The sequence below is a fragment of the Larus michahellis genome, chromosome 19 (genome assembly GCF_964199755.1).
Source record: "Larus michahellis chromosome 19, bLarMic1.1, whole genome shotgun sequence".
NCBI classification, from domain to species: Eukaryota; Metazoa; Chordata; class Aves; order Charadriiformes; family Laridae; genus Larus; species Larus michahellis.
The window spans coordinates 7,150,813-7,162,459 of record NC_133914.1 but is presented as its reverse complement, the minus strand read 5'-3'; the positions used below and the strand labels follow the sequence as shown (position 1 = coordinate 7,162,459).

The following is an 11,647-nucleotide window of genomic DNA, read 5'->3' as shown; positions in this document are numbered from 1 at the left end:
ATCCCCAGAGCCGGGTCCCCTGTCCCTCTCAGCCCTGGGGTCTCCTCTCCTCTGCAATATGGAGCACCCTGAGGCATAGTCAGGATCAAACAAGACTAACTCAGTGCAGATTAATGAGTCCCACAGGCTCCCTGTGGCTTAGGACGTGCTTCTCTGAGGCAGATCAGGACCACAGGCACAGCCAGAGCTGCTCCTGAAGGCACTGGGGGCACTGAGCATCCATCCTGTGTTCCAGAAAATCTATCAAATCCGAAGCCTCAAAGGCATTTCTCCTTCTGGAAGCCTGTGGCCAGTAACGATTAAAGCCACTCAAGAACAGCCTGTTCAGAGCAAGGGGATGCTGCTACACCCAGAGCAATGTAGGAAACGCAGCACCAAGATAAAGCAATGAAGATCTGAGGCTTGCCTACTCCTTACTCATCCCTCACAAGCTTTGTGTGAGTTCCGTTCAACTCGGACCCTCTATGCCAGGACCAAAGACCAGGACCCTCCTTGGTGACTCTCAGCCTCTCTTGCCCAGCTCTTTCCCAGCGAGCTCTGCCAGCTCCGTGCCTCAGGGCAGCGTTCACAGCTCTTTCTACTGATGCTGGTGTGGAAAAGCAAAACCAGAAACCAACCAAAAACTTGCTGGCAGGGCTGGATCTTGGTGTTGACAGTTGCCCGTGCCCACCTCCACCCTGTCTCGGCTTCAGTCCTGCTGCGTCTCCCTCGAGGCATTACCTCATCCCTGTTCCCAGTCTTTTCCCCTCTGTCATTCCTCCCACACCAGCAGCTCCCCTTGGTGCAGTTCTGTGCAAGGCTGTGGAGTGACTGAAAACAGGTAAACGGATTTATTTTTTTGCTGAAGCCGTCCAGCTCACACTCCCCACAAGCTCATCAGATCTTCAGATCTTCCCAGTAGTGATGCTGGGCTACATTTTCCAACACAGTGCAGCGAAAACCCATCCCTTGGCTGGGAAATCTGGCTCCTTCTTCAGCCAAGAGCCCTGTGAGGGGTCAGGGAGTGAAGGCTTCTGAAGGCGCTTTTATGCCTGGGATGCACATAAAGACCTGGTTGTAAGAGGAACTCATCGTTCCAGGTCCTCAAGTCAAGATCCGGAGCTGCTGGGAGGCTGAAGCTGAACCTGGGGAGAAGGAAAGACCATTTCACCTTGGGACTCGGGTATTTCAAAAGAACAGCAGAAATTTCAGCCTCCCAGAGAGAGGGACTGGTTTGAACTTCCCACAGCATCGTCAAAACCTTCCCTGCTTCACACGGCTATCGGTAACTGCATTTCCCAGGGGGGAACCAGCCTGGAACATCAGCCGAAGGATTCTTCATATTTTGATACTACGTTTGGTTTCCCAGGGGAGGAAATGTCTGGTCTCTGCGTCTAGAAAACAAAGACTCTTTAGGGGGAAGGAATTTCTTGGGACACCTGATTAATTGGAGCCACTCTGGAAATTCATGTAAACCAAATTGGTTCCAGGTTTGGGAGATTAGCAGGGTTTAGCTGCAGCGTTCTCCAGACAGCTCTGGTGCCTTTAAAGCGTCTCTGTTTTTAAGCATTGGAGAAACTATTTATTTTTTTTTTTTTAAAAGGAAAAATCATTCCTCCATTCAGTGGCTAAAGCACACGCTGGAGAGGCTGGCAGCGTATCTGGAACAGACGTCACCAGCCCACGGCTGCCAGCCAAGGCTCGTTGCCTTCAACCACCATAACGGCAAATACAAGGTGTTATTAGGGTAGTAAAGGACTCGTTCTTCCCCAAGCCCCAACTCTCACACATCTCCCTTGGCCCACAGAGGCTCTTTGGATGCCTGGACCAAAATGCTGGATCCACTTCTACTGCACCCAGCAGACTCTAGGAGCAGGGACAACGGCAAGAGTGGGCCTCTCCAAAGCAGAGCGCAGCACCCACCGCCCAAAGCTTTCTGAGCCTTTCCAAGACAGGAGAACCCCTGGGGAGATGTTACCCAAAGGCCTCCATCTTTAGGCCTTGCTGTTGCATGTGCTGGAGTTTTCCAGTTCTGGGGTCCCTGGTTCAAGAAGAACGGAGAACTGCTGGAGAGGGGACAGCAAAGGGCTACCAAGATGCTGAGGGGACTGGAACATCTCTCTTATGAAGAAAGGCTGAGGGATTTGGGTCTGTTCAGTCTGGAAGAAAGACGACTGAGGGGGGATCTTATCAACACTTATAAATGCTTAAAGGGTGGGTGTCAGGAGGACGGGGCCAGGCTCTTCTCAGTGGTGCCCAGCAACAGGACAAGGGGTAACGGGCACAAACTTGACCACGGGAAGTTCCACCTCAACATGAGGAGGAACTTCTTTGCTGTGAGGGTGGCAGAGCCCTGGCACAGGCTGCCCAGAGAGGTGGTGGAGTCTCCGTCTCTGGAGACATTCCAAAGCCTCCTGGAGGCGTTCCTGTGCCACCTGCTCTGGGTGACCCTGCTCTGGCAGGGGGTTGGACTGGGTGACCTCCAGAGGTCCCTTCCCACCCCAGCCAGCCTGGGATTCTGTGATTCTGTGATTCTCATAGCCCTCTGAGGAGGCCACGATTGCTGTCTGTAGTTGGGGAAACTGAAGCACAGAGCAGGGACCTGCTCCGCCAGCTGAGTGATGGGGACTGGGACACTCCTTCCTCCCGAGGGAGCGATGACTAGATTAAACAAGGGTAACTGCTGCAAAGCCAGCCAGGTCTGAGAGAGGGGGAAGGCAGAGGTTTGCACCCTGCCATCAGCACCTACCCCTCTTCCTCATGCATAAATGTGGCTTTTGTGAGATGAAATTGAGACCAGCTGAGTTTCCCCACCTCTTCCCTCATCTCCCTCCTCCACCACAGCCACCGCGCTCACAAACCAGTGCTGGAGAAGCCAACGATTCAGGCTGTGGGCTCTGATATTTGGACAGGGAGCAGCTGGTTCTGCTGGCCGATGCAGCCCCAGCTCCTGGGTCACGGGTAGAAATCAGGGAGAGATTTCCTTCCTTCGTCTATTTTGCAAATCCTCCCTCCACCCGACCCTTCCCGCCGCCACCACTTCAGCCTCTGAACTTGTCTGCAAATGTCCATCAAAGGCCGGTCAGACCCTGGAGGGGATGGGGTGAAGAGGAGCAGGTGGGGAATTGCCCAGAAGGGTTTGCTGATGCATAGAGGGAAGGGATGGATGAGGGCAGCCTGCGTCCTTGGGAGGACAATTAGTAGGGGGAAATTACAGGCTTTTTTTTAATTCCTTTTTCCCCCTTTTTCTTTTTTTTTCTTTTTTTCTTTCATTTTTATTTCCTTTTCTTCCCCTTGATTTCTTTTTTCCTCTTTTTTCTCCCTTTTCTTTTTTCTTTTTTCTTTTTTCCTTTTTTCTTTTCCCTTGTTTTCTCTTTTTTCTCCCTTTTTTCTTTTTCTTTTTTCTTTTTCTTTTTTTCTTTTTCTTTTTCTTTTTCTTTTTCTTTTTCTTTTTCTTTTTCTTTTTCTTTTTCTTTTGTCTTTTTTTTCTTTTCCCTTATTTTCTCTTTTGTCTCTTTTTTCTCCCTTTTTTGTTTTCTTTTTTATTTTTCTTTTTTCTTTTTTCTTTTTTGTTTTTTCTTTTTTCTTTTTTCTTTTTCTTTTTTCTTTTTTGTCTTTTATTTTTTCTTCTTTTTTCTTTTTTTTTATTTTTCCTTTTTTCTTTTTTATTCTTACTTTTTGTTTTTTCTTTTTTGTTTTTTCTTTTTTTTCTTTTTGGTTTTTTCTTTTTGGTTTTTTCTTTTTTTTTTTTTTCATTCTTCTTTTTTCCTTCTTTTTTTTTTTTTTTTTTTTTTTTCCTAATGTCCATGCTTATTACAGGACCAGGACTGGTGGCAGAGCAGCTTCAGGCAGGCTCCGGAGATGTGATCCCTGCTGCACCAAGGCTTGTATTATCTGGAGAGCGCGGTGGGAAGGGCTGGGGGTCACAGGGGTGCTGGGATGCAGTGAGCCCACCCCGGCTGCTCCCATATGGGCAAAGCACCAGGAGGAGGAGGGGAGCCGATTCCCTCCCTGCTCAAAAATACCCTCTTTTGGGTGGCTTTCCCCAACTGGCCTGCGGCAGAGATGTCCTGGGCAGAGAGACCCCACGCTCACAGGGCAGAGGAGGGACACGGTGGGGAGAAACAGCCAGAGGAGGTGTTTCTGGAGGGGGAAGGAGGGATGAGAGAGCGCAACCCTCTTGGCTTTCTGGCAGGGCCCACTGCTGCGCCCGGCAAGCCCCCCCAGAGCACACATGGCCACCACAAGACGCTGCGCTGCAGCCCAGGTTTTGGGGGATCCAGCAAGGAAAGACACCTCTTAAAAAATCTCAGCAGATGGTCTCTGATCAGTGCACTGAATTCAGTCCGGCCTCTGCAGAGCCCCATCGGAGCGTCCACCACCTGCCGTTGCTTCACTGCCTCTGCCCTGCAAGGAGGAAATACTGAAATAACAATTACATATGTGGCATTTCTGTTACAGCAGCATTTTACACACCACTGGGGTGTTTTAGCGGCGATGGCTTGGGGCGGGGGGGGGAGGGGGTTTGCAGCGTGACACTGCTTGATCCAAATTCGCCTCCATCATTTTACAACCCAGGTCCCAGGCTGTGCTAAATGAACTGGAAATTAAAGACTGCCAGTCATGCAAGTAGTAATATGTTGGGACTTTAAAATTTATTCCAACATGCTATTTTTTTAAAAATACGCTCAGACTGAGCAGACAATCTGAGCTGTAGTAAAGGCAATATTATACTTGTAAAAACTTCTCATTCACAGTACAGATGTCATTTACAATAAGGGTCACAAACATCAAATACTGAGTATTTTTTTCTTCTTCTTTTTGTTTTTTTTTTGTTGTTTTGTTTTTTTTGTGGTTTTTTGTTTGGTTTTTTTTTTTTTTTTTACATCGGACTGTGCTTTTACCTGCATTTTTTTTGCACTGATATAACCATACAGACATTGCAAGATGCAAGTGTAGAAACTGGAGTTAAAATAAAATTACAGGCAAAACTACCAAATTACATTGTACGCTGTACATATTTACAGTACCTTTTTTGGAATGTATTGCCATTTTAAGAACATATAGAAACTTTCTACAGACTATTCCACTTACAGAATACATACACCTTTTAGAAAAAAAGGCAAATATTTATCTTACATGAGACCATGTATATTAAATTTGCGTACACATTATTATTATTATTTTTTTACATTACATTTACTAAAGTGATCGTAAGTGCCATCATATCTCAGTAATGAAAACAGATTGGTTTTATGCCATCAGGACTGATTTTTTTAATTTATTTTTTTTAAATTTTTTGTAAATAATTTACAATATGGTTTTATTTGTAAATACTGTGCAATAGATGGAAATATTAAAAAAAAAAGAAAAAAGAGAAAGAAAAGCACATGATGAAACCAAGTCAGCAAATGAAAACCTATTGCAAGAACAGCAGAAAAGGGCTAGATCAAATTGTCTGGGATTTTGCATGAAAACTGGAATAATTTTAATGACTTCTGCGTGACCAAGTATATTGCTTGTTCAGGTGCTGTTTCTGTGGATTTAAACCAAAAACCAGGTAAAAGTGATTCCGGCTTAAAAGAAAACCGACTCTTTTGCAGATTTTTTTGGTGGAGGTGAAAGGAAAGCAATGGGGAGGTGGCGGGTTGTGCCTGGCATCACTCCCAGGGAGCCGATGGCCAACGGCTGGCAGGGACCGCGGTGTCTTCCCCGCATCTCCCAGAGCTGCTAGCAGCATCCTCAGCTGCCTCCGGCCCCGGGGCTGGCTGGGCGATCGGGCAGCAGGACCGGCTTGAGCAAGAGCGGGGTTTGGGACCAGTTTTCCCCAGTGAGCCCGAGCGCTGGCCAAAGAGCGTAACTTTATAGACACGAGGGTTGAGAACATCACCCCATTGGAGCAGGTGATGAAATACATTTCCCAGTCATAAGCTGTAAAGTCACAGCTACTTCATCATTACTTTTAAGAGTTTCCTGCTGCAGTTCCTGGGTATCCAGCCAACAACCTGTGAATCGTTAGAGCTGACAGAGATGTGCTTCAAGGCACGGGGTCGTTTTTGGGAGCCAACTGCCCCCCTCTCCTCCTCCCATGGTCTGCTCAGTCCTGCAAGACACCGAGCTCTGCAACCCTGATAAAAGAAGCTAAATTCAGGCTTAAGCACAAGGAAGTTACTGAAACTCCAGAAATGCTTAAGCTTAAGCCAGCATACAAGTGCTTTATTAGCTCTGGCTATAAGGCTTGATACTTAACATGACCGCTTCAAGGAGTTATTTAAGAGCATGGACCAAGTCCTCCATGCAGAATGATCTCTTGGATGCCAGAGCATCCATTTGCCATTGAGTACCTGCATTCATGGGAGCTACACACCCAGCTTACCCAGGGGAGGAAACATCAGAGGAGGGTTTTGGCCGATTAACCAGCTACAGAACAAAAAGGAGCAGCCAGTCTCCGGAGGCCACGTGCTTTCATGGACTATAAATTTAAGAGCCTTTGCCATAAGAAAAGCAGGGGATTTTATTCCCACCTGCTGATGAAAAGGAAGGGCTGGGCTCTGCTTTTTAATTTGCCTATTTGCATTATTAATACATTCTCTTGCAAAGAATACTGCTAACTGCTCTGCCAAGCTTCTGTACAGACACAAAGTCAGCCACCCCTGCAGCCCTTGTGGGGAGTAAATTTTGCAGACAGAAGAGACACCCAAGGTGATATTGAAAGGTGTGACCAGCAAACAGCTTTCACCAAGTGTGACGGAAGCCAACGGGGGCTCCGGGTAGGAAAGGCCACCAGCGATGTCCAAGTCTTCAGCCCTGCCGTAAATAACGCGCAACTCTATGAAAATCGGCGGAGCTGCATGACTGTGCTCCTCAGCAGGGTATGGGGCAGAGGGGAGACAGGGTCTGCACAAGGTCACGCTGTGTTTTCTCAGCGGGGCTGGGGCTCTGGGGGATGCCCGCCCTGCCCACGGACAGAGATGCTGGTGCCAGCGCGGAGGAGGACACCCTTCCCACGGAGCTTTGAGCTGTCAGTGTGATAATTAGCCCTTAAAAATAATATTTTTTTTTTTTTGTGATCCTTTTTGCCTATCCAATAGGCCGTATTGCGCCCGTTAGGTACAGCATGAAGCACCATTTCACCCCAGGCAGAGCCTCCCCCACCGCAGCCGCGCTGCTGAGAAGCCCAACCGGGGCGACGCTCAGCACAGCCTTGGCGGGGGCTGGGGTGGGGGGTTGGTTTATTTTGCCCATCTCCTGAGTTTTCAGCAGTCCCTGCGGGCACCTGCTCCGTGGCTGCCAGGCGGCGGGTAGGGCACCTGAGCAGGGCACGGCCCTGGGAGCACCTCGCCGCCGCACGGACCTTCCCCAAACTCCTCTCCCTGCTTTTAGTTTTTTGGCGGTGGGCGAAGGCATCGGGACGGTCGGACACAGCGCTGCCTTCCAGCCCGGATGCTCTGCAGCTGAGATGCAGAAAACATCAACTCATCTTGAGCTGCTGGCAAAACTTTGAAAAAATAATAATAAAAATAATAACATAAACCCCAGAAAAACAAGAAACCAATGTCAGGGCTTCTGGGTTTTGTCAGGCCTTTTTTTTTTTTTCCTCCTCTGTCCAGAAATGACAGAGGGAGGAAAAAAAACCCGCCCCCATGCAAAGTACCAACAGGTCAAGGATTAAAATACAGTTACGGAAAGAAGCCAAGCAAATTTGATCTAGCCCAAAGCTCGTGGCAAATGCACCTAACAAATCCAGGACGCCGAGTGCACGACTGCTGCATTATTTTTCTTTATGTACAATTTCAATATATATATATATATATATTAAAAAAAAATTAAATACAAAAAGCTACCTTGGAATAATGTTAAGAGTGTGACAAGGGCAAGGGGGGGGAAGCGACAGAAGTCAGGACAGTCAAAACCGTGGCTGGATTTGGTGGATGGTTTCTAGGGATGCTCACAGCGACCCTGGCCGAGCGCTCCACTCCCAGGCAGCTTGATATTAAGCACTCGCTTAAAACCTGGGTAGGATTTAAGCTGGTGCTTAAGAATTTGAGCGAAGGGAGTTGCTAACGCTGAACTGAACTCCCAGCCCCAGCTCCTGGATCTGGCCGGGATTGAAAGTCCGACCAGCTTCCAGGCTTGGGGCCAAAGAGGGGGAGATGGGAAAAAGGGAAACTTGATAAAAGTGCTAATTAAGGTATAAATGGGTTCTGGACGTGGTTTTTGGTCAGTGTCACAGCCTTAATGTTATTTCCATGATATCTTCTTTTGTACTTAATTCCCTTTACAAGAAAAGCAAAAAAAAAAAAAAAATAATCACAGAAGATTATTAAAAAATTTATATTATTTGCCCGTGAAACGGGAACAGTTCATAGCTCATCAAGTCTGGCAAGGAAATATGTTCTCATTCAGGGTTTTATTTGATTTCTTTTTTTTTTTTTTAATTTTACTTTTTTTTAAAAAAAGTGTATTACGTACCCGATAAACTGGAACAGCTCTGAAAGAAGAAAGAGCTGGTCCACTGGTTAAATATTTATATCTTTTTCTTTCTTTTTTTTTTTTTGTTAAAATAAAAAAAAAAAAAAAGAGGTCTGTACAGATTCCATAGACCAGAAAACCCTCTGAAGTAGTAAAGAGCCTGCTGTCTGCTCGGGCAAACATGTATCCAACATTTCTATGTTAAAAAGTGTGTTAATGGGACAGAGAGGAATGGCTCCATTGGGTCTCTCTGTATTTGGTATCGTTATCTGTCGGCAGTAGAGGCCATTGCTCTGCTACGGATGGTCAGAGTTAAAAATTTGCTCTGGAAAAAGTTTCTGTGCATGCATAACAAGCTGCTTGCAAACATTCACCACTCAGCATCATACCTTTTGTCTTCCAAGACACCAAAAAAAAGGGCCCATCTATCTGCACAATAAGGACTACCGTTGGCAACACGTTCTGCTTAAATAAATAAATAAAATTCAAATTCGACAGAGAGTCACATGGGAGTTACGGAGCCCCAGGCGTGCAAACAAGCAGAGCACAAACCACTCCTGCATCCCCAGAGCTCGGGGCAGCCCATCCAGCCAGGACCGAGTGGGAATGGGATGGAGGGAGCTTGTCCGCAACTGAAAAATTACGGAGGAAAAATGGTGACAAGGCTGAGTTTTCTTCCATTTTTTTTTAAACCAAAGGAGGGTGTTTACAGAGGGCTTCCAAGCCCCAGAAAAGTGGGGCTCTCAGGCACAGGCATGACTTTGTCGGGGCGATGCGGGGGGCACCGCGGAGCGGCCGTGGGATGGAAGGATTAAAGCAAGCAGGAGGCCGGCTCGTCCAGCGAGAGACACCATTCCTGGCACGGGGTCTACATGCGATACATTCCTACGTTCTTGGAGTTAAATCTTTGAAGAACCTTTTTTTTTTTTTTTTGTCCCTTTTGTAGAAAAGTGCTTTGATGGGTTCTGCAGGAGGGAGGGATGCTCAAGGTTCATTTTCTCTTTTGAGTGACAATTTCTCTCGCTGCGAACGAACCTCCCCCTACTCAAGGAAGTGCTAGTTTCATTTACAAGTTCAGGGTAAACACGTTTTTCAAATGTAAAGCAGTTCTCAACTGTTTAAAGCACAACCATAGGCAATCAGAGGGATGCGAGAAAAAAAAAACCAAGCACTTTGCGAGAATTAAATAAAGCATGTAATAAATACAGATCATAAACTTCTGTACACAGGACTAAGGGTTTGGTTTGTTTGTTTGTTTTAATCATTTAATCAATATAAAAAAAAGTTTTTCTGTTTTGTTTTTGTTTTCAGTGCATCTTCTTCCTCTTAAAATGCTTAACCCTTTCCTTTCTGCATCTCTCAGGCCCATAATTACGCACACCTAAATGGCAAAAAAGACAAGGTCTAACAAACCCCTTTCCAAAAAACTCTAAAAAAATATTCACAGCCTCAAACATTTTTGTACATTTCAAGCAACAAAAGGTATAGAAAAAGGCACAAGTAACTGCATACATGTGGAGATAATACCAGACTGGGACAAAGAAAACCAGGAATCTTCCATGGGTTTGGTCATTCACTAGAGTGCTTCTTATAGCCATGATTATACTAAAGGAAATAGTGTTGAAAATGTCTTGATTTTACATAGGAAGCCTAAAGGTGGAAGAGATGGAGGAGGCTTAAGTACTTCCCGTGTCTTCATCCACCTTTTTTTGAGTTTGACCTAAATCTGCGTGCTCTAGGTGTGGACTGCTCTTCCTGGAGGTTCCCCCTTGGTGACTGGGTTCTCCAGAGAGGTTTCTCCTCCGGACGGAGAAGGGCTGGGAGTGCGAATGGCTCGGTGAGGGCTCTGAGAGGCAGCCGGTGCTGCTGCTTCGGTCCAACGGCTGGGAGGGGAGATCTGAGATGAAAGTGCAGGATGATTCAAAAGAAGTGCTCGAGCTGCCAGATTGCTTCTTGCCCGTTTTTTTCAAGGGTTCTTCCCCGCTCGTCGAAGGCTTTGGAGAGTGCTCGTCGGTTGTGCTGGGGCTGGCTGGGGATGCCGAGCAGCCTGCCTGCTCCGCGTGGCTAGACTCAGCAAACATTTTTACCCTGTATTCCTCCTGGTCTGTCTTTTGCTGAAGCTCACTAGTCCTCATTTTCTCTTCTGAGTACCCGCTGCTCGTAAGCTCTGGGGACAGTGTGTATTTAGAAACCTTCGCAACTGGGGAGACGGATGCCGATGACGGCTCCCGCGTGACCTGCGGTTCCTCGTCCCTCTTGGGAGCCCGGCTGAACTCGGCGAAACTGCTGCCACCGGAGGCAAAGTATCCCGCTTGCAGGGACACGACTGAGCTGGGCACCAAGCTGGGATGGGTGCTTGGCCTCGCCTGGACCATCTGGATGCCCCCAATGGGAATCATAGGATATGGGGTCCTCGTGAGCTGCTGCGAATGCAACGGGAGATGGCTGAAGACATTCTCCTCCCCTCGGCTGGGAGCGTGGACATGTATTTCATGAGGTGCCTGCAAGGGTCTGGAGCAGAGGGGCTGCGTGACGCCAGGTGAACATGTTGGGCTTCGTGGTTCTATCTTCTGCACCGGAGAGGGAAAAAAAAACAGCTGAATCAGTGCAACGCAAAAGTTATGGCATTAGCATCATTTATGCTCACTAAAAGGATTGGGGTTGTCAGTATTTTATTCTAATTTGAGGGAGATCAATCAACTGAGGAACATTTGGACCCCCAAACCTTTAAGGTAAGGACCAGCACAACCCACAGCATTTGCCTTCTGGGTATAAATACGCCCACGGTCTTCTGGGCCACAGATCCAGGATCATTACAAAAATCATAGAAGGGTTTGGGTTGGAAGGCACCTTTAAAGGCCATCCAGTCCAACCCCCTGCCACGGGCAGGGACATCTTCAACCAGATCAGGTTGCTCAGAGCCCCGTCCAACCTGGCCTGAAATGCTCCCAGGGATGGGGCATCTGCCACCTCTCTGGGCAACCTGGGTCAGGGTTTCTGAAAGCCTGGAATAACGTTATTTATTTTTAATGCGTTTTCTTAACGCAGGATTACATCCTTACAGCTGCTAATTGCAAGGATGTTTTGGATGGAGTGAGAGATAGCGTTAACTCTCGTTTGACACAAAGCACACCCATCAGTGTGGTCCCCACCACCACCCTCATGGTGTGGTCTGTAGAAACCAAGGGTTAAGACC

At 47.2% G+C, this 11,647-nt stretch overlaps 1 protein-coding gene across 8 annotated transcripts in view; it reads right to left on the bottom strand.

The window, feature by feature from the left end:
* Positions 1-4,615: 4,615 nt before the first annotated feature.
* The window catches only part of HIVEP3 (HIVEP zinc finger 3), a 324,947-nt gene continuing 317,915 nt past the window's right edge, over positions 4,616-11,647 (bottom strand). For all 8 annotated transcript variants that reach the window (XM_074563334.1, XM_074563333.1, XM_074563335.1 and 5 more), the window contains one exon: positions 4,616-11,021. In XM_074563334.1, coding sequence (XP_074419435.1) covers positions 10,128-11,021 — 894 coding nt within the window. In that variant the 3' untranslated portion in view covers positions 4,616-10,127. The remainder of the gene's footprint in view (positions 11,022-11,647) is intronic.